Below are 27,001 nucleotides of genomic sequence, written 5' to 3'. Positions count from 1 at the left end.
ACGAGAGACACATTTCCTAGGCCTACATAAAATACTGTAGTCTATAGGTTTATGGTTATAAAATCAGCTATACAGCCTTATCTAATATTTTCAATTGCTTATGTTTTCAGTAGTCTCTCTCTCCCTGCTCCCTCTCTCTCTAAATTCAATTAAAGGGCTTTATTGGCATAGGAAACATTTTTACATTGCCAAACCAAGTGTAATAGATAATAAACAAAAGTGAAATAAACAATCAGAAATCAACAGTAAACATTACACTCACAAAAGTTTAAAAATAAAACAGACACTATCTCTCTCCATCTCACTCACTCAGACACACACTCTCTCACACACACACACACACACACACACACACACTCCTTTCTCTTTCCAGAGCCACTCGTGAAGCCGACTGACAGGCTAGAATGAAAATGAGGCGGACACTTGGTCAAGACTTCAGAGCAAACGCGTCCTTTTAAGGACACCTCTAAACCTGGATCATATCACCATGGGAGCTATTTGTATTGCAAGAGACTTTTGTTTGTTTTTGCTCTTGTTAAATACTCGCCAAAGCGGAGCTCTTCTAGAGAACCCAGGTACGTTTTAGGAGTTTCAAAGACCGTTTTTACGCACGCTGTATAAGAGTGTTTGCGCCCATGTTGTTGTTTTCTAAGGATGTATAGTTTCCAACTACTTGGCAGACTTTATTTTGTTTACATTATTATAGTTTGCCCACTTAGTATTGGCTTCAATTGTAGGGATTGGAACTTGATGAATCTCTTTTGTCTGTTTGCTTTTTTAATGAAGTCCTACATTTTAACCTACCTACTAACTTGTTTTCAGGTAAAAGGAATAACAAATGTACAGATGATAAGGAATGGGTCCTGACTTGTATTTTTTCTTAACTTTAATACTTTTGGGAATAATTGATCAGGTTCAATCGGATCAATGTTTTGTTAACTTTAGTACTCAGAACCTGGTGAAATAGACTTTTACCAATATAACGGAAATTATTCAGTGTTGAATTGAATATTGGGGATTTAATGAGGAGCACGTTAATCCCACAATCATAATGTACATGACTAAAATACAGATTTTTGAGATTCATAACGAAATGTTGTTCTGGTAACATTTTATGCCATAATGTGGATTTCAACCCCGGATCCATGCGCAGAAGGAAGTGATGGCTGTCACATTGATGCTATTTGTCAAAATACTCAAGCCTCTTACAAGTGCACGTGTAAAGTAGGCTTTAGGCTTTAAAGGCGACGGTAAACATTGTGAAGGATATTATCTCCTCTGTAATTCCTTGTTTCTTTCATCACTCATGTTTGTATTGGGATCATATGAGACATATTTGAATTCTTTGGACCAAGAGTTCCATGGATTACCAAGACAAGTTTCAATGAAATTTTGATTATATATCATAAACCTTGGCATAATGCATTACTTTTTATTTAAATGATGTGGCCCATTGTTTGAAAGGACCCTTTTCCGCTAAATGCTCAAATGGCAAACATTCATCAATCTCGATTTGACTCCCTTTTAGACATTGATGAATGCGATATCGAGTACAATGGTGGCTGTGTACACGAATGTAACAACATACCAGGCAATTATCGTTGCACTTGCCATGATGGATTCAATTTAGCGCACGATGGACATAATTGTCTAGGTAAGATACATTTCAGACTACAAGGTAAACAACATTTGATGTATTGAGTGTCTGACAATCATCCAGTTATTTCATTGTTCTGAGAAGTCATGTCCTGGCTCTGCCTGCAGATGTGGACGAGTGTGTCTTCAACAATGGAGGGTGCCAGTATACATGTGTCAACACCATGGGGAGTTATGAGTGCCGCTGCAAAGAGGGCTTCTTCCTCAGTGACAACCAGCACACATGTATCCACCGCTCTGTGGGTGAGTACCCCTGGAATACCTGCCCTGTGATGGCTTCCAACTCTCCTTCCCACCTTCAAATGTGTGTATGTATGTGTCTCTCTGTGTCTGTCTGTGTGTGTGTGTGTGTGTGTACGCATGTCTGTTGTGTCTCAGTCCATGCTTGTTTCTTTATGTTTGTGTCTCAGTCTATGTGTGTGCGTCCCTATGTGTGTGTGTGTGTGTGTGTGTGTGTGTCATTTTTCGTGTTAAGGTAGGCTACTAAGCCGTGTCAGGGGCACGACAGAGAATTATGGAGCTAATTCTCGAATGTTCACATACAAGAGTGTGATTGACAGCACAATGAGGGATGACAGCTGTTAAGTCGGTCCCCTCTCTGTGGCATTATCTAGAGCATTTGGGCTCCAAAGAACCCATGCTGTGGGAAAAGGAGCCCCGTGTCCCAGAGAACAAAACAAGTTAATAACTGCAACACTTGGGCTTTTGTGGCCTGTGTCTTACATTAGAATAAAGCTCTCACATCTATTGTTGTTTTATTCTCACTAAATTCAATGAAGAGATCCAAAGGTTTTTCACTACATTGAGTTTCCCTTGGAAAAGTTACTAATCCTACCAGCACATCCACTCAGCCGTTGCAGCATAATAATAATGGAGCTGCTCTCTACAGTGACCTGGGAAAAGGCCAATGATGGTATTAGGATAGAAGATAATAGTGTGATTCTGAATCCCATACACACTGAGTGTACAAAACATTATGGATATCTGCTCTATCCATGACATACCATGACATAGATTGACCAGGTGAATCCAGGTGAAAGCTATGATCCCTTTTTGATGTCACTTGTTAAATCCACTTCAATCAGTGTAGATGAAGAGAAGAAGACAAGTTAAAGAAGGATTTTTAAGCCTTTAGATAATTGAGACATGGATTGTGTATGCGTGCCATTCAGAGGGTGAATTGAAGTTGTTTTCAAGGCAAATGGGGCCCCCCGTTGCAACCAATGGGGGGGGTTGCAACTCAACATTAAGAAGGTGTCCTTAATGTTTTGTAAACTCAGTGTATAAAGTATATGAATATGTAGAATGACCACGGTAAAATCTGATTATGTTAAGTACTTACAGTTGGAGTCGGAAGTTTACATACACCTTAGCCAAATACATTTAAACTCAGTTTTTCACAATTCCTGACATTTAATCCTAGTAAAAATTCCCGGTCTTAGGTCAGTTAGGATCACCAATTTATTTTAAGAATGTGAAATGTCAGAATAATAGTAGAGAATAATTTATTTCAGCTTTTATTTATTTCATCACATTCCCAGTGCGTCAGAAGTTTACATACACTCAATTAGTATTCGGTAGCATTGCCTTTAAATTGTTTAACTTGGGTCAAACTTTTTGGGTAGTCTTCCACAAACTCCCCACAAAAAGTTGGGTGAATTTTGGCCCATTCCTCCCGACAGAGCTGGTGTAACTGAGTCAGGTTTGTAGGCCTCCTTTCTCGCACACACTTTTTCAGTTCTGCCCACAAATTTTCTATTGGATTGAGGTCAGGGCTTTGTGATGGCCACTCCAATACCTTGACTTTGTTGTCCTTTAGCCATTTTGCCACAACTTTGGAAGTATGCTTGGGGTCACTGTCCATTTGGAAGACCCATTTGCGACCAAGTTTTAACTTCCTGACTAATGTCTTGAGATGTTGCTTCAATATATCCACATACTTTTCCTTCCTCAAGATGCCATCTATTTTGTGAAGTGTACCAGTCCCTCCTGCAGCAAAGCACCCCCACAACATGATGCTGCCACCCCCATGCTTCATGGTTGGGATGGTGTTCTTCGGCTTGCAAGCATCCCCCTTTTTCCTGCAAACACAAGGATGGTCATTATGGCTGAACAGTTCTATTTTTGTTTCATCAGACCAGAGGACATTTCTCCAAAAAGTATGATCTTTGTCCCCATGTGCAGTTGCAAACCGTAGTCTGGCTTTTTATTGCGGTTTTGGAGCAGTGGCTTCTTCCTTGCTGAGCGGCCTTTCAGGTTATGTCGATATAGGACTCATTTTACTGTGGATATAGATACTTTTGTACCTGTTTCCTCCAGCATCTTCACAAGGTCCTTTGCTGTTGTTCTGGGATTGATTTTCACTTTTCGCACCAAAGTACGTTCATCTCTAGGAGACAGAACGCTTCTCCTTCCTGAACAGTATGACAGCTGCGTGGTCCCATTGTGTTTATACTTGCGTACTATTGTTTGTATCGATGAACGTGGTACCTTCAGGCATTTAGAAATTGCTCCCAAGGATGAACCTGACTTGTGGAGGTCTACAATTTCTTTCTGAGGTCTTTTTTTCTGATTTCTTTTGATTATCCCATGATGTCAAGCAAAGAGGCACTGAGTTCGAAGGTAGGCCTTGAAATACATCCACAGGTACACCTCCAATTGACTCAAATAATGTCAATTAGCCTATCAGAAGCTTCTAAAGCCATTACATAATTTTCTGGAATTTTCCAAGCTATTTATAGGCACAGTCAACTTAGTATATGTAAACTTCTGACCCACTGGAATTGTGATACAGTGAATTATAAATTAAATAATCTGTCTGTAAACAATTGTTTGAAAAATTACTTGTGTCATGCACAAAGTAGATGTCCTAACCGACTTGCCAAAACTATAGTTTGTTCACAAGAAATTTCTGGAGTGGTTGAAAAACGAGTTTTAGCCTCCCGGGTGGCGCAGTGGTCTAGGGCACTGCATCGCAGCGCTAGCTGCGCCACCAGAGTCTCTGGGTTCGCGCCCAGGCTCTGTCGCAGCCGGCCGCGACCGGGAGGTCCGTGGGGCGACGCACAATTGGCATAGCGTCGTCCGGGTTAGGGAGGGTTTGGCCGGTAGGGATATCCTTGTCTCATCGCGCTCCAGCGACTCCTGTGGCGGGCCGGGCACAGTGCGCGCTAACCGAGAGGGCCAGGTGCACGGTGTTTCCTCCGACACATTGGTGCGGCTGGCTTCCGGGTTGGAGGCGCGCTGTGTTAAGAAGCAGTGCGGCTTGGTTGGGTTGTGCATCGGAGGACGCATGGCTTTCGACCTTCGTCTCTCCCGAGCCCGTACGGGAGTTGTAGCGATGAGACAAGATAGTAATTACTAGCGATTGGATACCATGAAAATTGGGGAGAAAAGGGGGTAAAATTTTAAAAAAGAAGAAAAAAAAGAAAAGAAAAAAATATATAGAAAAACGAGTTTTAATGACTCTAACCTAAGTGTATGTAAACTTCCGACTTCGACTGTATCTGAGATTCCACTCAAAGTGTAGGTTCTTAGCTTTGTTTCTGCTTGGCTTCAAGGAAAAGCTCTCTCCCTCTGCCTGTGGGCTTTACTCTTTGTCATTTCCCCCCCACTTGCTTTTCTTTCCCCTCTATTTTTGATATGGCTTGAAAAAGCTAGGCCAGCCCAGTCCATTTGGAGTTGCACATTTGAGGGGTCCACTGCACTTGCATGTCAGCTTATGCATCAGCCCTCTCTAGGAAGTGTTATTGTTGGGCCATGCTCCAAAGGGTTGTGGCAGATTTCTAGTCAGGGGGCTTCAATAATCTATCATCAGACATCATTGGTGTTGTGCAGTGTCAGTTGTTTTGCCTCTGTATTTCATTACCATGTATTATATGTAACAATATGTGAATATACTGTTGTTAGTAGTGTAGTTACAGTGTTATTACACAGGTATAGGAGCAACCTAATGTAAAGTGTTACCTCTCTTTCCCAGAGGGCCTTAGCTGTATGAATAAGGAGCATGGCTGTGCTCACATCTGCAAGGAGACACCCAAGGGAGGAGTGGCCTGCGAGTGCCGCCCAGGATTTGAGCTGGCCAAGAACCAAAGAGGCTGCATCTGTATGTGTGAAGTTTTGTGATTGATCGTATAGCCAGCTCAACCAAGAGTATTGTTTAGATAATACATGAGTTGAACTTTGGAAGTGACCCAAGTTTTGTGTCATTGGCCTAGTGACTTGTAACCATGGTAACGGGGGCTGCCAGCACACTTGCGAGGACATGGAGCAGGGGCCCATCTGCAGGTGTCATGTGAGGTACACCCTGCACCCTGACGGCAGGTCCTGTGTAGGTAAGTGCTGACCAACCACATCCAGGCCTACTTACATACCCCGTGCTTCTACACCTGCATTGCTTGCTGTTTGGGGCTTTAGGCTGGGTTTCTGTACAGCACTTTGTGACATCAGCTGATGTAAGAAGAGCTTTATAAATACATTTGATTTGATTTGGTACTTACCTTTAAGCATCTCCATGTATGGTAAACCAGATTACCTAGTCAACAATGGTGAAATGGACTGGATCCTTCTAGATATTTCCATCTGTACACTTCTTCATTCTCCTTTTTGTTACTCTCCCCCACTGAAACTCACCTGTTTAAATGATCACATCTTGAGCCTGTGGATGAAAAGGCAATCCTTTTGAGGAGCCTGCCATCCTTCCTGATAGCGAGTGTGTATTTCTTCCATTTGCACATGGTGGATATGATAAGCATCAGCCGTCAGATAGGAAGGAGACGTACGGTAGGCCTGTGGGTAGTATCTGTTTCTCCCGCGGCGCTACTGTGTGTGTGGGGTCCAGGATTATCACTGAGTTGTCTCCAGCTCCATCTCACAGTTCCATCTCCTGCCGTATCTGCCACACGCATAGACAGCCAAACTGCATGCCTTAGGTGTAAACATGCTGCTGGTTACAGAGAGGAACACAGAAAACATCCAGGGAAGGTAGACTACACTTACAGACCGCCAAGGTGTGCACTGGGCAATTCAGCTACTGTGCATCAGCAGACAGAACAGAACAGGAGGCAACTTGGTGCAAACCATTTTCTTAAATGTTGACTTATGTTTATTTTAGTTAGACTAAAACACTGTGTATGTATCTACGTGTATTCTGTTGGTTAGGTTACTGACTGTTACTCACGTCACCCACTGTCTGTATTACAGATCGGGACGAGACAACTACTGAGAGCTCTGATCACAACGCCACGTCCTTCACTGAGGTGGACAAACGTGTCAAGCGCAGACTGTTCATGGGTAATAATTGTATAATTGCACAAATTCCACTGTTATTACCCATTGTTACTTACACAGCACTAAAATAACAAAACCAAACAGACTCAGCTACTGAGAGGATTCTGTCAGTTGGACTATTTGAATGACTTTAGTTACCATGGGTTATGCTGCCAGGAATCAGACAGAGGTGTTTTTCAGAGGGGAGCAGAGCAAGGCCCAGTAAACCAAGGCATTCCACAGGCTTTAGAACAAACTGTGAAATGACTATGGACCCTCACTTTCTCACCGACCGATTCCTCCCCTGAAAAATATGCTTTTGTGACAGTGTGGTACATTTCACATGTTTTCCTTCCGTTTAGGATGGGGATGGCGTTGGGTTGCCCAATGTATAGCACTGTCAGTCATGGTGTGCTGTGTCAATGTTCACACCTAGTAAAACACTGTATTGACTGGGTGACTGGTTGCTAGCTCAGTGTCTAGGACTACTGCTGTTGTCTACTCAATGTCTGTTGGTATTGTTATAAACCAGACTTTGGCAATAGCTCTATAATGATAGTACATGATGTATAGGCATTTTATAACCCTTCATTCAGTATAGTACATAACAACGGCATGTTGACATTGAATCTATTCACGCTGGCCTTTCAGAGAACTGTGCGGTGAATAACGGGGGGTGTGACTCCACGTGTAAGGACACATCCACGGGCGTACGCTGCAGCTGCCCTGTGGGCTTCACTCTGCAGCCTGACGGGAAGACGTGCAAAGGTCAGACCGGCCGTCCACCAAGAACCTCAACTCCATCTCTATTGCTGAGTCCCAAATGGCACTCTATTCCCTATTTAGTGCTCTACTTTTGACCTGGGCCCATAGGGCTCTGGTCAAAAGTAATGCACTTTTAAGGGAATAGGTGCCATTTTGGAGGCAGGCCATCTTCATCTCCATCTCTTATTATTCAGTTCAGTGTACTTTTATTTAACAAGCTTCACATCTCCCCTCCATAGGTATTTGGACAGTGAAGCTAACATTTTTCATTTGGCTCTATACCAGCATTTTAGATTTGAGATCAAATGTTTCATATGAGGCTACAGTACAGAATGTAACAAATTTCCTCCATGTGAAGAATTCATAAGTATTTGGACAAATACACTTACAGTGTATAAAAATAGTCAAAAGTTTAGTATTTGGTCCCATATTCCTTGCACGCAATGACTACATCAAGCTTGTGACTTTACGAACTCGTTGGATGCGTTTGCAGTTTCTTTTGGTTGTGTTTTGGGTTATGTTTTGCCCAACAGGAACTGAATGGTTGAATGATGACTGGAGTAATTTTCTTTCTAAGTGAGTAAATATGATGTTTCTGAATACTAAATTAATCCTGTTAATGCCATGATTAAGAAAAATCATGAAAGAATCATGAATAACGATGAGTGAGATCGTTCTTTCTGCCTCTGTAACCTTCTCACTCATCATTATTCACTAATCATCCATAATCGTGGTAGTATCCACATGAACGTTCAGAAACCTCTTCTATTCTTACTTACAATAAAAGTGACTCCAAAATGGCAGAAGACATTATTCACCATTCAGTTCCTTTTGGGCAAAACATAACTCAAAACACAACCAAAACAAACTGCAAAACTTGATGTAGTCATTGCGTGCAAGGAATATGGGACCAAATGCTAACCTTTTGACAACTTTAATACACTAAAAGTGATATACTATTTAAATGCTAACCTTTTGACAACTTTAATACACTAAAAGTGATAGACTTATTTAAATGGTGGGACTAGATACATAAGAGCTTTAATTTCTAAACGGTAAAACAGATATGTATCGAAATACCCTCAAATAAAAGCTGACATTATGTACCGTCTCCTAAGTATAGAGACACATTTTTTTAAATTGCTTCTCTGTCCAAATATATATGGAGGGGAGTGTATGTCTGTCTGAATAATAACAGTTTTATAATTTGCCTCTCACAGACATTAATGAGTGTGAGCTGCACAACAGCGGTTGCGACCACTTCTGCAGGAACACCATCGGCAGCTTTGAGTGTAACTGCTGGAAGGGCTTCAAGCTGCTTACTGACGAGCACTCCTGTCAGGGTAGGCCTCTTCTCTTCACTCTCCTGTCAGGGTAGGCCTCTTCTCTTCACTCTCCTGTCAGGGTAGGCCTCTTCTCTTCACTCTCCTGTCAGGGTAGGCCTCTTCTCTTCACTCTCCTGCCAGGGTAGGCCTCTTCTCTTCACTCTCCTGTCAGGGTAGGCCTCTTCTCTTCACTCTCCTGTCAGGGTAGGCCTCTTCTCTTCACTCTCCTGCCAGGGTAGGCCTCTTCTCTTCACTCTCCTGTCAGGGTAGGCCTCTTCTCTTCACTCTCCTGCCAGGGTAGGCCTCTTCTCTTCACTCTCCTGTCAGGGTAGGCCTCTTCTCTTCACTCTCCTGTCAAGGTAGGCCTCTTCTCTTCACTCTCCTGCCAGGGTAGGCCTCTTCTCTTCACTCTCCTGCCTGACTGCCCTACACCTGGGGAAGGGGCTGGGACAGCACAGTATACTGAGCTGTTGTTCTGTGTAAGTGCTGGAAGATAAGACAATGAGAGTGGGAGGCTGAACGGTTTGCCAGTATTGACTTGAAGGATTCCTCTGAAGATCCTTAACATGTGCTAGTTTAAAGCTTAACGTTTAGTACAAACTGATTTCATCCCTCTGATACAACCCGTCATTAAGATGCTGCTGTCTATCAAAACTATCAAAAGACAATGCCACAATTCATCGCCTAGTGATACCATGCTGTACCATTTAAAACCCCAATTTCTACTACCTTAAATTGAAAAGAATATCCCTCTGCTTTTAATGACAGATATAGACGAGTGTTCTTTCGAAAGGACATGTGGTCACACGTGTGTGAACTCCCCTGGTGGTTTTGAGTGTGTTTGCAACAAAGGGTACAACCTGTATGGACTGGCCCACTGCGGAGGTAAGACTATAAGATTAATGCTTATGGGGTATTATACTAATGGTATGGGGAAAGGGCTTTGACACCATTCTGAATAGTTCATGTTTGTGTTTTCTATAAAACTAATGTGTATAGGGTATTATGCTTATGGTGAAAGAGCTTTGGTACCATCTACACCATTTCACACCATTCTGAATAGTTCATTGTGGTGTTTTTAGTCGTTTTTGCAGAAAAAATAATGGATGCTTTGTGAATGAAGTGAGGTGAGAGATTCTGCGAATAACATATGGATGTTTTCCCTGCTTTCTTCTCAGACATAAATGAGTGCAGTGTGAACAACGGAGGTTGTGAGCAGGGTTGTGAGAACACCATGGGTGGGTTTGAGTGCCACTGCCACCCTGGTTATAAGCTACACTGGAACAAAAAAGATTGTATCGGTAAGACAGTGCCCCTTCAGGCCTGGGGGGCTCTAGAAGGTTTGGGGTGGGTACTCCCTGAGTTGTCCTTTAGGGAGTGTTTGACATAAAATCAGTGGTTGTGTACCACATGTATGTTTTGAAACTTTTGGGGACTAAAAACAGGAGATACTTTGAGTTATTTTCTTCTCTTTGTCTTTACTGCTCTACCTTTCTCTCTGGTCTTTGGTTTTAAACCGAGGACAAAAACAGAATTAAGGCAATTGCTGCTGTTCCCATTGTCTTCTTGGATAGGTTTCACTCTGTTCTCACAACTTCTACCCTCCTCTCTCTCTGTCTGTCTGTCTGTCTGTCTGTCTGTCTGTCTGTCTGTCTGTCTGTCTGTCTGTCTGTCTGTCTGTCTGTCTGTCTGTCTGTCTGTCTGTCTGTCTGTCTGTCTGTCTGTCTGTCTGTCTGTCTGTCTGTCTGTCTGTCTGTCTGTCTGTCTGTCTGTCTGTCTGTCTGTCTGTCTGCCTGTCTGCCTGTCTGTCTGTCTGTCTGTCTGTCTGTCTGTCTGTCTACCACGGTCCAAGTTTGCTCTTCACCTGTGAGTTTGTTATGGTTTCCATCTAGAGGCAGAGGGTTTCCCAGCAACAAAGCCCCCCTCTAAACCGACCTTAAACTGCAGCAGGCAGGAGGGAGGTGACCGCTGCTACCTGACCTGCCAGTCCCAGGTCCACATCACCAGTGGTGAGTTATCAGTTACTACTACTACTACTACTATTGGATTGCATCCAAAATGGCACCCTATTCCCTTTATATTACACAACTTTTGTCCAGGGCCCACATGACTCTGGTCAAGGGTAGTGCCCTATACAGGAAATAGGGTACCATTTGGGACACAAATGGAGTTACTACTACTATCAGTCTGCAGAGCAGCGCTGCCTCATGTTCCGGAACGCCGTCTTTTTGCTTTTGGTGGCCAGGCCTTTTGTGGCTCTGCCTTTTGTCTTTGGTGGCCTGTCTCATGCCCCTGTGTGCGTTTACAGGGATGGAGGATTCTTATACAGTGACCTGTGGAATGCCTCTGCCCTGCTTGGCTGGAGCACAAAGGAATGGAAGTAGCTCGTATTGCTTGGGCAAGTACACACCATCACAGATCTGCATTAGCCTCTGTCACTCTAGCCTGACCTAAACAACCAGAAACAACATATAAAGGCAGAACAACTTCATACCAAATCAAGTCTTCAGTATTCACATTTTGATTTATAGGCATATGGAAGTCAAGGGATTTTTCTTTTTTATCAAAGGTTAACAATGTGCTATTATTTCCTTTGTACCGTAGGACCAGAAATGTCAAGTGTCCTGCGAATTAAGACCACAGCCACTTTTAAGTCTGGCACAGGAAAGTGCAACTTGAAACGTAGTCAAGAGAGACTGAAGGAGAGCCTGAACGCAGCTCACTCAGGTACAGAGATTTCTAACACACGTCCAACAGCTCCTCGTTCATTAAAACAATGCAGATTAACCTGGCACTGCCTACATATCATGCAACAAACTTGATAACAGGAACCAGACCTCGAGGCTGCTTAGATTAAAGTAAACGGAGAGTGAGCTAAATATGAAAGAAATACGTTGGGGGTGCGGTAGTGCGGTTTGAAATGTTTTTAATGTCTCAGCACTGCACATTGTCTGGCATTGACAGGGGAAAATGTAATTAGCCATAGCATGCCTTTCAGTTGGGCCCTACCCGGCCATCAATCAAACGGAGTTCCGATTGTTGGATACATTTCTTTCACCAATGGGTTCCGGCATGGTGTTCAAATAAAAAGGGAGCTTTTCCCAGTCTCCTCTCGTTATCCCCCTGTCCAAAGGCAACAAAAAGAGCAGGAGGAAAAGAGTGCATGTTTAACCGGATTCACAGAGAAGTCACTGCTTTTTAAAGAATGATTAGAAACATCAGTACTTGAACATCAGTACTTGGCTCCCGAGTGGCACAGCGGTCTAAGGCTCTGGATCTCAGTGCTAGAGGCATCACTACAGACCCTTGTTCGATCCCTGGCTGTATCACAACCAGCCGTGATCGGGAGTCCGATAGGGCGGTGCACAATTGGCCCAGCGTTGTCCGGGTTAGGGGAGGATTCGGCCGGGGTAGGCCGTCATTGTAAAATAAGAATTTGTTCTTAACTGACTTCCCGAGTTAAATAAAGGTTAAAAAAAATACACAAAGGATATAATCTCCTTAGATTGAAGTGTTATGACATTGCAGTTAAGTTTTATCCTGCTACAGTTGTAGACCATATAGTTATTCAGTAACATGTGTAATTATCTCTGTGCATGCATGTGTATGTGTGTTTGTCTCCGTGCATGCATGTGTGTTTGTCTCCGTGCATGCATGTGTTTGTGCGTGTCCATGTCCTGTGTGGCTGGTCGTGTCCACAGACAGCAGGTCCCCCTTCACGGAGAACGTCCAGTTCAGTTATGTGCGCTTGCGCTGCAGCTCGTCTGGCCACCGGATGCGGAGCCGCCACGGCAGGAAGGCGGGTTACGAGGAGGAGGGCTCTTCCATCACGGCTGAGTTTGAGTTGGATGTGAACCTAGAGGAGGTAACAGGTTGGTCTCTCTGCCCTACCCTGCTGTGACCCCAGTCCTCTGGCTGACACTCTGCTTCCTGTTTCTCTCTCTGCTCTTGATTTTTCATCACTTAACAAGCCAAACATTTTAAAGTATCTCCTGTTTTGATGTGGCGTTTTGAGGTGGTGGGAACTTTGGGGAAGGTGTAGGTTTGGAGGTTTCCCTTGTATTCTGAGGGAGCTGTGTGTTGGAATGGATATGTACACAAGTGTGTGTGTCTGTCTATTTTAGTACCGGTATGTGTGTGTGGTTTTGTTTGAGTGTGTATTGTGGTCTCATTGCGTTGCGAGGACAGTTTTGGTATCTGTTGTTTCTCTCAGCAGAGAGCTGTGACCTGGGCTGTGTGCGCCGGCGCTCAGAGAAGAGGCTGAGGAAGACTATCCGTACTCTGAGGAAGTCCATCCACCGGGAGCAGTTCCACCTCCACTTCGCTGGCTCTAACTACGAGCTGGCCAAGAGGCTGGCCCGGCCGGTGGACCTGCCGGAACACTGTGGGAAAGGACAAGTGCTGGTGGACAGGAAGTGTGGTGAGTGAGCATCTTGAGTGTTCTGAGTATGTTAAGATATAGGTATATATTTATGTATAAAATTAGTAGCATCTTGAGCATCTACCTGTATCTGTTTCTGCCTGTATCTGAGCCACCCCTGGAGTCTAGTCCTGGCTCCCACACAGAGCAGCTCATAGTCATAGCCATGCCAGCAAGATATATTTAGACAGGTTTGTTTAATGATTGGATTTGGAGCAGGCGTCGGCCAGATGACTACCATATTTGGGTGCAGACATGCTGTAATGAGCTGGTATGGGGAGAAAAGAGAGCCTGTTGTTGGCTGGCTTGCAGAGCGAGGAGATCTTCCAGCATCTCCGTGGGATAAAGTGCAACAGAAGGTGTGATGGCAGCCGCTAGCTTTTGCTGTTGTTGCCGCTGGTCCTATTTCGTTTTACAGCTATAATGGAGGAAAAGTCCATTAGCTTTAATGGCACCTTGTCAACATCAGCAGTGGAAAGGAGGCTGGCATGTGTTTTCTCTGGCGGAGGGGAGCAGAGAGCTGCGTGCCCCCAGTTCAGGGCCTCACAGTAAGAATAGTAAGCCCACTGGCTGCTGCTGCACTCTGCCTGTCTGTCTCAGTGTGGTCAGTAGAAGACGGTCAGTTTTCTGTCCATGATTGGTCTTCTACCTATAGAGCCCCTGTCTGAATCTGATCCAAGCCACCATATTCAAGGGGTCTGAAGACTATTGTAGACCGACCTCTCAAAGCTGTTCTAGCCTGCCTCTGTCTTGATCCAGAGCTCTCCTCTCTTACCCCCCATCCTTATTGAGGTTGAGTGGGTGAGGATGGAGGGAGTTGAGTGGGTGAGGATGGAGGGGGTTGAGTGGGTGAGGATGGAGGAAGTTGAGTGGGTGAGGATGGAGGGGGTTGAGTGGGTGAGGATGGAGGGAGTTGAGTGGGTGAGGATGGAGGGGGTTGAGTGGGTGAGGATGGAGGGGGTTGAGTGGGTGAGGATGGAGGGAGTTGAGTGGGTGAGGATGGAGGGGGTTGAGTGGGTGAGGATGGAGGGAGTTTAGTGGGTGAGGATGGAGGGGGTTGAGTGGGTGAGGATGGAGGGAGTTGAGTGGGTGAGGATGGAGGGGGTTGAGTGGGTGAGGATGGAGGGAGTTGAGTGGGTGAGGATGGAGTGGGTGAGGATGGAGGGGGTTGAGTGGGTGAGGATGGAGGGGGTTGAGTGGGGGAAGGATGGTGTTTGATCCATTCTGGTTCATCGAGCTTTTTAAGAATAAAGACTGCCCAGAGCTGGTGAAATGTATTGATTTTCACACAAGAGTGAAAAATCATGAAACTTAATCATCTTTGGCAGAAATGTCTAAATGTTTTACAAACCAAGCATCTCTTAATCCAGGCTATCCCCAGCAAAGAGGACTCTCGCTGGTGTCTGTTTTTTTCTGCCTCCAAATAACAGGAGACTAACCTGGATTTGAATCCTGAATCCTGGCCTGGATTCAAATTACCCTTAGATGTTGTTTTTGCTTTGTAGCTTTGTTGCTTGTTGTTTTTGTGTTTCAAATTAGCTACTTAAATCTTAAGACTTATTTTTTTTAACTCAGGAAAGTAAAGTTACCAGAGTGTAGGATTCCCACACTGCAGTTAGTTTCAGATGATCATTAAGCAGACCAGTGGACAGGCAGGGGTGTAGACATGTCATTTGGAAGTGGGGCTGAAAGGGAGCCGTAACCCCCAGCTCTATAATGGAGCTATATTTTTCCCTCCACGCCTGGCTTAGCTCACTAAGTGCAGTTTAACCCTTTCAGTTTGCCCACTCCATTGTAAATCCAGTTGGGGCTCGTTCTCACTGCTTCAGTGGGGAGAGAAATCCTCCACAACAACACGGCCTCAGCCTCACTAGTACTGAGAGAAAAGCAATGCCTTCTTATTCCTGACTTTTAAAATATCTAGCGCTCTTTCTCTCAAACATTGTGAACGTTATGAATCGCATTATATAGTACACGGCAGTATTCCAATAAACCAACCGGTGAAATATTCCATATGTGTGATCAGATTTTTCTTTTCATTCTAAATCATTCATGATTGATCAACAACAACATTTCCATTTCCGTATGCCTCAACCCGGTATAAGAATCAGCTGTATGTTGGACTTTAGTTTCTGCCAGTGTGTAGTGTACAAGTATTCTCCCGATCTCTGTTACGTAAAATAGTGCATGTTCGTTTTAACATTGGAGAGGATTAGGAAGTGCTGTTGATTCAAGCTGGGAGTTTGAGTGCTATATCCCCCCTCAGTCAGGGCCACTCTGCATGACCCCAGCCACTAAACTGCTGCGGAGAATTGACTTCAGCCACTCCATGGGAATTCATTAGCATCAGCTGTTTGGGCCTCTGGTTGATAGGCGCAAGAAGGGATTGGGGCAGGCAGAATGGGTGGATTCAGAACTCTGACCCCTTTTATTGGGTTCAGCTCCTTACTATTGTGATACCATAGTGTTTGCCTATGTCATCAAATACTTGAATAGAGGTGAAAGGTCTTTTAAACCTCTTTGGGGCCATCAATTCGAGGACTCTATAGAATTGCCTCTGCATTTGAAAGGCTTCAAGGTTTTTTTTCTCTCGCTCTTCTCTTCTCTCGCTCTCTGCATCCAATAAAAGCTGGTGGAGACAATGCGACGGTGGCTCCTCATGGTCATTCAGGATAAACAAAAGGCAGAAAAAATTAACTGCTCTTGTGAGAATGACATTTTCTTTCTCTTAAGGAAAATCAAGTTATAATGGATGTGTGTTAAAGGCTTTGTGTGTTCCTCATTAACTCATTATGGCTGGTTCTCTCCTGAAAAGCTCTTCTTACTTAGATTGTCTTGAGGGATATTTTTTTATGAAAACGCAAAATGATTTCACTTCACTGCTCTCTGTTCAGAGAGATGATTAGATGTAATTTCCCCCTTTAAGAAGTTCTTGACATCACCAGACACACACAATAATTCAAACATAAATTAGAGACGTTGTTCTACAAAGTAAAACATTAAAAGGGGGAAATGAAAGCTGATGGTGTGCATCCCTGTAATCAGGCTTTGCACGCTCTTGTGAGATAACAAACACTCATTTTGACTGGCTCTGTGTGTGCTTTGGTAGAGGTGAGGGTGCTTAGGATGGTATGTGGAGTTCTTTCCCCAATGCACACCGGTGTTATGTGAAGTGTAAGAACTTGTTTGATGTGGGACACAAAGGCATCTGGAGAGCAGCTCAGTGCTCTTGTCTTTATTTTTGCATAGCTGCATCAGGTTGATTTGCAATGCCTTTTTAACAGCTTAACACTGGGCCTCTTGTGGTGGGCTTGAATGCCAGTGTGTGTGTGTGTGTGTCCCTATTATCTAGCCAATCTGCCTCATTCTTCTACCTTTTGCTAGTGAGCTGCACTGTTGGAACGTACTATGACAGGGATCAGGGAAGGTGTGTTCTGTGTCCAGCTGGAATGTACCAAGATGAAGAGGGGAAGAATTCTTGTGAGGCCTGCCCAGGGCCAGAGGTGAGAGGAAGCCCCAGGTCGGTTGGGGCGTGGAATATCTCTGAGTGTGGAGGTAAGGCTCAAGAGTTGAGGATATGAGTAATCATATGTATCCTAACTGTGCACCAGACAGGAGACGTGAGTCACCTTAGATACTTACTCAACCATCATAAAGATAACTGCAGCAAAATACACTGAGCTCCTTCAAAGACCTTGGCATAGTTTCCCCTCATGGTTTGATATTTTAAAAAAGTGATCTTTAAACTAGTCTCCCAGTCAGAATCACATCCTGTTATGAGTATACAGTGGGGAGAAGAAGTATTTGATACACTGCCGATTTTCCTACTTACAAAGCATGTAGAGGTCTGTAATTTTTATCATAGGTACACTTCAACTGTGAGAGACGGAATCTAAAACAAAAATCCAGAAAATCACATTGTATGATTTTTAAGTAATTAATTTGCATTTTATTGCATGACATAAGTATTTGATACATCAGAAAAGCAAAACTTAATATTTGGTACAGAAACTTTTGTTTGCAATTACAGAGATCATACGTTTCCTGTAGTTCTTGACCAGGTTTGCACACACTGCAGCAGGGATTTTGGCCCACTCCTCCATACAGACCTTCTCCAGATCCTTCAGGTTTCGGGGCTGTCGCTGGGCAATACGGACTTTCAGCTCCCTCCAAAGATTTTCTATTGGGTTCAGGTCTGGAGACTGGCTAGGCCACTCCAGGACCTTGAGATGTTTCTTACGGAGCCACTCCTTAGTTGCCCTGGCTGTGTGTTTCGGGTCGTTGTCATGCTGGAAGACCCAGCCACGACCCATCTTCAATGCTCTTACTGAGGGAAAGAGGTTGTTGGCCAAGATCTCGCGATACATGGCCCCATCCATCCTCCCCTCAATACGGTGCAGTCGTCCTGTCCCCTTTGCAGAAAGGCATCCCCAAATAATTATTTTCCACCTCCATGCTTCACGGTTGGGATGCTGTTCTTGGGGTTGTACTCATCCTTCTTCTTCCTCCAAACACGGCGAGTGGAGTTCAGACCAAAAAGCACAATTTTTCTCTCATCAGACCACATGACCTTCTCCCATTCCTCCTCTGGATCATCCAGATGGTCATTGGCAAACTTCAGACGGGCCTGGACATGCGCTGGCTTGAGCAGGTGGACCTTACGTGCGCTGAGGATTTTAATCCATGACGGCGTAGTGTGGTACTAATGGTTTTCTTTGAGACTGTGGTCCCAGCTCTCTTCAGGTCATTGACCAGGTCCTGCCGTGTAGTTCTGGGCTGATCCCCCACCTTCCTCATGATCATTGATGCCCCACGAGGTGAGATCTTGCATGGAGCCCCAGACCGAGGGTGATTGACCGTCATCTTGAACTCCCATTTTCTAATAATTGCGCCAACAGTTGTTGCCTTCTCACCAAGCTGCTTGCCTATTGTCCTGTAGCCCATCCCAGCCTTGTGCAGGTCTACAATTTTATCCCTGATGTCCTTACACAGCTCTCTGGTCTTGGCCATTGTGGAGAGGTTGGAGTCTGTTTGATTGAGTGTGTGGACAGGTGTCTTTTATACAGGTAACGAGTTCAAACAGGTGCAGTTAATACAGGTAATGAGTGGAGAACAGGAGGGCTTCTTAAAGAAAAACGAACAGGTCTGTGAGAGCCGGAATTCTTACTGGTTGGTAGGTTATCAAATACTTATGTCATGCAATAAAATGCAAATTAATTACTTAAAAATCATACAATGTAATTTTCTGGATTTTTGTTTTAGATTCTGTCTCTCACAGTTGAAGTGTACCTATGATAAAAATTACAGACCTCTACATGCTTTGTAAGTAGGAAAATCTGCAAAATCGGCAGTGTATCAAATACTTGTTCTCCCCACTGTATATGAAATACACAGGAAGGGGTGATACTCTGATCAAAATCTCCCCACAGGCAGATGTGCTGCTTTGTATAAAGTTGTGTAAGCCTCGGAACATTCAAGCCCTGTTTGAATTAAACAGCCACACCCGGCCCCTGCCCACTCCTGAATAAAGAGAAGAAGGGGCCACCATGTTTTCACCCCCCCAAACACTGTTATCACAGCCAATTTGTGGCTAAGCCACAGATCCCATCTCCTGCTTTCCTCACCAATAGACTAAACAAAAAAGAGCTATGGGGAGAGACAGTTTGTTAAAGTCAGTCAGGAGATATGAGAGAGGTTGTTCCATGGTAGATAATGTTCTTGCGTTACATCACTCCACTGACATCTGCTCTCCTGGCCTTAGTCTTATTGTGGTAGAGTGCTCGTCTTTAAGTCGCTCTGGATAAGAGTGTCTGTCTGCTAAATGACCACATGTACGATGGGAATGTTGCTTTGAGCAGACTGAGTGAAACAAGTGTCCCTCTGACCAGTCCTCTGTTGTTTTCCCAGGTCAATGTCCCCCTGGTCAGTTCTCCCATGATGGCTTCATCCCTTGCCTGCCCTGTCCCCTGGGTACCTACCAGCCAGAGGTGGGGCGCACTTCCTGTTTCCACTGTGGAGGACACCTGGTCACCAAACACAATGGTGCCGTGTCCTTCCAGGAGTGTGAGACCAAAGGTGAGGGGTCAGCTTATCCATCCCATTTAGTTATGCCTGTAAAGTCTGGGGTTGCGCCCCAAATGGCACCCTATTCCCTACATAATTCATTACTTTTGACCAGAGCCCTATGGATCCTGGTCAAAAGTAGTGCACTATATAGGGAATAGGGTGTCATTTGGAAGACTCTCTGGATCTTTAATTAAGGGAACTCCCCTGCAGTTTCTGTTTTATGGAAATATACTACATTGGTTTATGTTATTGTATGTTGGTGTTTGAGAGGTGCTAAACCGTGGTACACTCCATTCTGCTCCTGTAGTCCAGTGTTCACCGGGACATTACTACAACACCAGCACACACCGCTGTATCCGTTGTCCCATGGGGACGTATCAGATGGAGTTTGGTCAGAATTACTGCATCTCCTGCCCAGGAAATACCACCACCGACTTTGACGGCTCCACCAACATCATGCAGTGCAAAAGTATGTATGTTCACACAAGAGTTGTATGTGTGTGCGTACATTTGTGCGTGAATGTGTATGTATTTGTGTGTTAATGGCTTCACACTTTAAATGTATTTAATGGCTACACATAGAGTAAACTAAAACTACATGCAGGTTTCTCTACTGTGCTCAAATAAATATTGCTCCTGTCCTGCTTTGGGATGCTACTGTAGATAATGAGCGTCGCAGCACCAAGGCAGCGTAAACTATTTGACACTATCCTGTCACCTCACAGACAGACACTGTGGGGGAGAGATGGGAGATTTCACTGGCTACATCGAGTCTCCCAACTACCCAGGGAACTACCCAGCCAACATTGAGTGCACCTGGACCATCAACCCACCGCCCAAGCGCAGAATCCTCATCGTGGTCCCAGAGATCTTCCTCCCCATCGAGGATGAGTGTGGAGACTACCTGGTCATGAGAAAGAGCTGTGAGTGTTTGTTTTTCTGTGTGTGCGTGCATGCATGCGTCTGTCTTTTCTGTCTGTCGTGTTGGAGGTTAGGGCTTGTTAGGTGACTGGGTGTTATCAAGGTGCTAATGTGATTTCACTGCAGGTGACCAGATGTTGGTGATGAATGTCTTAAAGAATTATAAGATGGTGGCAGTGTTGGTAGGAGGTTCTGCATAATAGCATAGCACCTCTCAGAGATCATGGGGGTTACTATGGGCTTCTAATATACCATTAGATCTTGCCACTTTCAGAGTAATGAATGGCACTAGTGTTTGATTTGTCATAATGTGACCATTTCCTTAATTCACAGCTCTCTCCAACTCTGTGACGACCTATGAGACCTGCCAGACCTATGAACGGCCTATTGCCTTCACCTCCCGCTCCAAGAGGCTGTGGATACAGTTTAAATCGAATGAAGGGAACAGTGGGAAGGGCTTCCAAGTCCCTTATGTGACCTATGATGGTAAGAGACATCCTTATTGGTGGAAATATTGACATTTAATTTACACATGCTTAAATACAATGGATCAAGTGTCTGTGAAATGTAATTTTTGGGGAATTTTAAGTCTGGATATATATCACCTACCTCCAATTGCACAAATAATATAGAAATATACTCTTGGGTATGTTTATATATGATATATGTTTCAGAGGACTACCAGGAACTCATCGAAGATATAGTCAGAGATGGAAGATTATATGCCTCTGAAAATCACCAAGAAATTCTCAAGGTAAATATTTAATGTTTCCTGTGGAAAAAGCTTTTGTCTGCTATATACTACCCTCTTGTGGACACAATAAGAAATTCAGGATGCAAACTTCACTTGAGCACCAACGTAAAAATGTTAGATGATTGCTGGCTCTGTCTCAGATTGAATTCTAGTCTGTACAAATTTTTTGTTGACATTCTTTTCTCAGGACAAGAAGCTTATGAAGGCACTGTTTGATGTATTGGCCCACCCACAGAACTTCTTCAACTACACAGCACAGGAGTCAAGAGAAATGTTCCCCAAATCCTTCATCCGATTTCTACGTTCTAAAGTCTTGAGATTCCTTCGCCCTTAAGAAGGCACTATCATCAAGTTGCTTCGTGGATATCTCAGAAAACGCTTTTACCAGTTACTCCCTAGAAAAGAGTCCTTTACTTATCCTGTCTGTACAGAGACTGACTGAGGCTAGAGTTGACAAAGAGAAATGGACTCGGACACTTTCCTCAAATGGACTTCAATTGGACCTTCTGGGAATAGGTGGGTAGTGGACTGTCATGGTGGAGACAAGTGGCAGCTCCCGCTATCACATCTGGGGCCTGTTGCACAAAACTAGGATAAGGGATTAAGCCAGGATATCTTGGTGATCCTGGCTCAATTGATCCGTAATCCGGTTGCACTAAAGATGGATAGGGGGCAGGAGGATATGTTATGGTATAAATTACCATGGAGATTTATTCTGTGGAGCTAGCCTGCTCCAGACCAGGCTAAATTCCAGGATCTATTTAATCTCATCCCTAATGTCAGTCAGCAGTCACCACAAATGGAAACCAATAGTTATTTCACTGCTCACTATACATTGTTATCACATATAACTAGACCCACTGTTATTATTTAAACGTTTGTGATCATTAATTTCAATGATTTTGGATAAAAAATGATTTTTAGATGATGTTGCTATCATTAGATAATTTACAGTTTCCCATAGACTATAAGGCTATATATAAAATGATAGAATATTAGGGCCACAGAGGGGAAAAAAAACACAAGTCATAATATTGTAACCAGTTGTTTTAAAGGAGGACAGTTGTTAAAATGACAGATGTGGGGCATTTCGTGAAATTGTACTTCAGTATGGTTTCATAAACAAAGACATGCTGATGTGCCAGAATATTAAGTATCACATTGTCATAAGTATCAAAACTGTAAAAACAATATGTAGCTTTTCTGCAGAAAGAACCAGCCTCATAAATTTATGACTTTATCCTTTTTCTTCAGTGTGGCCCTAGTACTCTGTCATATAAACAAATACACATTCCATATGAATATAAAAACACAATGTGTAACATTATGTTCCTTTATTGAATAAGGACAAAACAAAGCAGGTAAACCATCAGCTCCTTTCGAAACTGAAGTCACAGTGACTCTACAAGATGGAAAGCACAGAATCCAAGCATATTATACAAAATGATACATACACATTCAAAGGTCTGTATATAACACACCCTGCATGTCTGCACACTAAAATAAATGCAGGACAAATGCATACACATCAACTGAACAGACAAATGAATGGATGCAGTAGCCTCCCTGCAGCCTTGTATTACACACAGTATACCGCACAAACATCATAAGAGGCCAAATTCGTCAAAAAACGAACCCAAAAAAACCCAAATTCCTCTGCCACCGCAGGACATATTTAACCAAAATTGAAAGCACACATACTAACTAAAATAATTCAACACATATTGGTCCCTCAGCAGCCGACCACTGTCGTCATCAGGGAAGATTGCCGGATTGTCCCAGTCCATGGCTGGTGGCACTCTGGGGGCCCTCTCCTTCCTCAGGCAGGCCACATTGTGGAGGACAGCACAAGCCACAGTAATATCACATGCCCTAACAGGGCTGACCCTTAATTTGTGAAGGCAGTGAAAGCGTGCCTTCAGGAGGCCAAAGGTCATTTCAACTCTGGCCCTGGTCCTGGCATGGGCATGGTTGTAGGCCTGCTGTGCTTCCTGGGGGTCTGTGAAAGGTGTCAGGATAAAAGGCTGGCAGCCATACCCCCTGTCTCCCAGCAACACACCAGAGAATTCACCTGTCAACACAAAATCTCATCATTACTACCTCATAAACACAGTGATATTCTTGACACAGCCATGATGGTTATAAATAGGGGTTGTGTGGCTTACCTTGTGATAGGCACTGATAGATTTCAGAGGCCCGAAAGATTCTGGAGTCATGGACTGAGCCAGGCCATTTTGCCACAACATTGCTGATCACACAGTCAGCATTGCAGACCATCTGAAATCATAAGATGAGGAATATTACACCAATCAATGCACATCACTGGCAATGCAGAGTGTTCGTCAATGGACAATATCAAAAAGTTATGTTCACCTGAACATTAATGCTGTGAAAGGATTTCCTATTCACAAAATCGGCCTCATGGGCACCTGAGGGGGCTTTTATCCTTATGTGTGTGCAGTCCACTGCACCAATGACATTGGGGAAACCTGTCACACAAAGTAATGAGTATCCTACTATGTGTTAACAGTTGTCCTGTAATTTGTAGATCCTCTTACCTGCAATCCTATAGAACTCCTCTTTGATGTCACAGAGTCTTCTGTGGCCAGGGAAGGAGATGAAGACATCTGCTAATGCTTTGATAGCCAGACACACACTCCTTATTGTGCGGCAAATTGTGGCCTTGTTCAGCTGTTCTGCATCCCCCACTGAGTACAGGAAGGCTCCACTAGCAAAAAAGCGCAAGGCCACACAAACCATTTGCTCCACACTCAGTGCATGGCTCCGTGCAGTGCGGTGCTTAATCCTGGGACCCAGTAGTCTGCATAGATACCTGATGCCATCTGCAGAAAACCTGTATCTTTCATATAGATGGTCATCAGGGAAGGCCAGTGGGTCCAACCGGTCCCTGAAGACCCTTTCTCGCCTGAAGGCTCTCCTCAGCACAAGTGCTTCTTCATCCACCACATCTCGCACGAATGGGCATGCCATTGTCAGAGCAGAAAGGAACACACAATTTTGGGCCTTCATATAGGCTAGTGGCCACACCTGGTGCTGGGGGGGTGGGCAAAAGAGGGCGATGCCTTATAACGATGACTTGGTTGTACTGATTGCTGGGAAAATAAAAAAAACCTTAGAAAGATGCCACCGTCCTGTGTGCTCACAATAAGAGCTCATATGTCATGGCTCACTTGACTTTACGAGAATATACCTAATTTTTATTTTGAGCTGTGTCATCTTCTTGGAGCTGGGGGAGGAAAGAAAAATAATGATTAATACATTTGTGTTACAGTTAGCATACAGTGTACATTGAAGGCATATCTCACCTCCCTCTCAAGTTTTTTTATTTCAAGGTCCAGTTTCCTAATTGTCCTCTTTTTTATTTCGGACTCCAGTGCAAGATTTTCCATCTTTTTCTTCTTGTACTGAATGTCTATGTCTGCCAGTTCTAGTTGGCGCCGGAGGTGGTTGCCATACAACTTTCTGATAGCTTGTGAGCTCTGTGAACACAATACAATTAGCGCAGCTGGAATTTGGCAGGATGTGGTGTCCTTTTATTAATACGCACTATGTTGCCAGGCTGGTTTTCCCACTGTATAGCATCTGGGTCCTGTAAAAGAAATTAGATTTTTTGATTTTGATGAGGACTCCTCACCATTGTAGAGTAAATAGTACTTTCACAGTCTTAACATGATACCTCATGCCTTCTGGAATCCAGAGAGATGGTCTCCTCCTCATCATCGTCTCCATCATGTGCTGTTGCTGCTGCACTGGGGCCTTCACCCTATCACATTTAATCGGATTCATATTGAAGCTAGTAGACAAGACATGCCAGGCCTACAGTATGCCTTTGATGGAGTACTCACTGGATCAGCATCGTCTGGTGCTTGTGCTGGTGGCTCTAACAGGAACACAGTGCTGCCAGACACTGCAAGGCAATAGGTAAACCAAAGTCAGACAGTCCAAATTGATTCAATATGAATGTGGTTGTATCCCATGTAGAGATGGAAGGACATACCTTGAATGAAGCGGGTGGCATCTTGGGAGGAACCTATGCTCGTCTCTTTCCCCCCAGGGATCCCCTCTAAGACGGGCCTGCCTTTATTTAGCTCCAAGGCCATGTCCTCTGCTGGGGTAAGGTCAGCCTTTGGTGACCCACCACCCGTGCCTTGTCTGTGGGTATTCTTTTTCACTGCTAAAACAGTACAGACAATGTGTGAGCAGGCACCTTCTGGGTACAATATATGCTTGTGCTTTGTTAAATATTAGTCAGGGACCATACCATTCTGCAGAATGTTCTTGTATTTGATTTTGACCTGCTGCCATGTCCGTTTTGGCCCGTTCATGTTTAATCTACACACACACACACACACACACACTTTAATGGAGTCACACTGCAAAAAATTACTTGGTATTTTTGTCTTGTTTTCAGTAAAAATATCAAAAAATTTATCATAGCTTTATACAGTGTGATGGAGTTACTTTACACAATTTCACTCATATCTGCAGTGCATTTCAATTAAAAATTTAACCGTTTCATAATTACAGTACAACTGCATTTTTGGAGATGTGAATTAAATATTTGAATTGTAATTGTGATGTTTCAGCGGAGCGGTGAGTGTGTAATTGTGCACTACTTACGCATTCAGGCGGTCTGCAATACTTTGCCACGCTTTTTCTCTTTGCTTTATCACTGTGGCGGTGTTGCCTTTCTTCTTAATTATATATTTTACCTCCTCGTATGCCTCCATGAGGATTTGTGCTTCCGACGGGGAAAAGTACGCGGCTCTAGTTGCCATGGTAAATCAGTTAATCTGTGATCTGTGGCGGGGTCTATTTGAGTGAGCCGTGAGCGCGCACCTATCCAGGATTGGTTTCACCTGGCTTAATGAATCCGTGTCTGCTCATCCTGGCTTGGTCTTTGTGCAACCAATTAAGCCTGGACGCACATGTTTTGGCTTCATTGAGCTCAGCTGAGTCATTTATCCCGGATGTCTTAATTCTACTTTTGTGCAACAGGCCCCAGGTCTACATTCTAGAGCTAAGTTTTTGTGCTTCGATACCACATCTATCTCTGATACCTCCATACACTCCTGTGTGTGAGCATTGCAACGTTTAGACAGACTTTGTCTTTTCCTTTTGATTTTAAACTTTCATTCTCAGGAATAAAGCTTGAAGTGGTAAGCTGATTTGATTGTTAGCATTTAAATTCATGAAAGCTTCGATTTGCATACTGGTGTAACAACATCTTGAAAATAATTATGGTAAACGGAACTTTCACCAATAGCATAGAAAGCGGATGAGAAAAGACTTGATTATGTATAAAAAGTTAACTGAGGTTTATGCTAAATGTCAACCACATAGATAGTGTATACTTATAACATACATTATTAAAATCATGTTTCACATTTAGATCAGAATTGTTGACAGAAATATGCCTGAATATGAGAAAAGAATATAGCACAAATGTGACTTTATGGTGGGAACTTTAAAGCACTACAAAGAATGTAGTGATACCACAAAATAAATTATCCTTATGAATGTATTGTATATTGTGTAAAAAGTATTAGATTAAAATGTTAACGTATTGTAGTTAACTGCATTCCTGACACGTGTGCAGTATCAACACATCCCTTCACAACCTGTATTTTTGCTGTCCTGAAAACATGGTTTTACTTAATAAATGACCAGACAGTGAATATTCCATGCCACTGGGCTTTGAGTGAACAACAAATGCCCATGGACCAAGACTAGCTCTTCACTATGATCATTCAAACAGATACCAAAGACTACTTTTCACTACTCATAGAAGTGAGATTATTGAGTGGT

General features: G+C 43.7%; 2 protein-coding genes across 7 annotated transcripts; one reads left to right on the top strand and one right to left on the bottom strand.

The window, feature by feature from the left end:
• Positions 1-374: 374 nt before the first annotated feature.
• On the top strand, positions 375-22,100 carry LOC139563137 (signal peptide, CUB and EGF-like domain-containing protein 2). 2 transcript variants are annotated; one of them, XM_071381448.1, is made up of 22 exons: positions 375-575; positions 1,529-1,654; positions 1,765-1,899; positions 5,633-5,758; positions 5,871-5,987; positions 6,856-6,945; positions 7,573-7,689; positions 8,907-9,029; positions 9,780-9,896; positions 10,190-10,312; positions 10,904-11,020; positions 11,320-11,409; positions 11,616-11,738; positions 12,713-12,883; positions 13,225-13,431; positions 16,816-16,986; positions 19,339-19,506; positions 19,805-19,966; positions 20,223-20,420; positions 20,752-20,904; positions 21,093-21,172; positions 21,360-22,100. In XM_071381448.1, exons 1-22 carry the CDS (start codon positions 488-490, stop codon positions 21,504-21,506), a joined length of 2,949 nt encoding a protein of 982 aa, XP_071237549.1. In that variant the 5' UTR covers positions 375-487; the 3' UTR covers positions 21,507-22,100. The 2 variants fall into 2 exon arrangements, with proteins under 2 accessions (XP_071237549.1, XP_071237548.1); XM_071381447.1 differs by lacking the exons at positions 10,904-11,020; positions 11,320-11,409; positions 11,616-11,738; positions 12,713-12,883 and having other exon boundaries at positions 376-575.
• Positions 22,101-22,468: 368 nt separating this feature from the next.
• Positions 22,469-26,204, bottom strand: LOC139563139 (putative nuclease HARBI1). 5 transcript variants are annotated; one of them, XM_071381449.1, is made up of 11 exons: positions 25,814-26,204; positions 25,455-25,525; positions 25,191-25,367; positions 25,039-25,100; positions 24,870-24,956; positions 24,499-24,782; positions 24,384-24,419; positions 23,731-24,285; positions 23,546-23,661; positions 23,338-23,449; positions 22,469-23,243 (listed from the first exon to the last, which is right to left on the bottom strand). In XM_071381449.1, exons 8-11 carry the CDS (start codon positions 24,200-24,202, stop codon positions 22,873-22,875), a joined length of 1,071 nt encoding a protein of 356 aa, XP_071237550.1. In that variant the 5' UTR covers positions 24,203-24,285; positions 24,384-24,419; positions 24,499-24,782; positions 24,870-24,956; positions 25,039-25,100; positions 25,191-25,367; positions 25,455-25,525; positions 25,814-26,204; the 3' UTR covers positions 22,469-22,872. The 5 variants fall into 5 exon arrangements, 4 of the variants coding, with proteins under 4 accessions (XP_071237550.1, XP_071237552.1, XP_071237551.1 ...); XR_011672497.1 differs by lacking the exon at positions 23,546-23,661; XM_071381451.1 differs by having other exon boundaries at positions 24,384-24,782.
• Positions 26,205-27,001: the final 797 nt, after the last annotated feature.

This window comes from Salvelinus alpinus, chromosome 33 (assembly GCF_045679555.1).
Source record: "Salvelinus alpinus chromosome 33, SLU_Salpinus.1, whole genome shotgun sequence".
NCBI lineage: Eukaryota > Metazoa > Chordata > Actinopteri > Salmoniformes > Salmonidae > Salvelinus > Salvelinus alpinus.
This window is presented reverse-complemented; position numbering and strand designations above follow the sequence as displayed.

Bases quoted from the DNA above. Each gene is read 5' to 3' on its own strand.
- LOC139563137 (XM_071381448.1), top strand. From the start codon at position 488: ATGGGAGCTATTTGTATTGCAAGAGACTTTTGTTTGTTTTTGCTCTTG. The intron at 5,759-5,870 runs GTATGTGTGAAG...TCATTGGCCTAG, and splicing joins GAACCAAAGAGGCTGCATCT to TGACTTGTAACCATGGTAAC. The intron at 6,946-7,572 runs GTAATAATTGTA...CTGGCCTTTCAG, and splicing joins CAAGCGCAGACTGTTCATGG to AGAACTGTGCGGTGAATAAC.
- LOC139563139 (XM_071381451.1), bottom strand. From the start codon at position 24,202: ATGAAGGCCCAAAATTGTGTGTTCCTTTCTGCTCTGACAATGGCATGC. The intron at 23,450-23,545 runs GTGAACATAACT...TTATGATTTCAG, and splicing joins TTCACAGCATTAATGTTCAG to ATGGTCTGCAATGCTGACTG. The intron at 23,244-23,337 runs GTAAGCCACACA...TTGTGTTGACAG, and splicing joins CTATCAGTGCCTATCACAAG to GTGAATTCTCTGGTGTGTTG.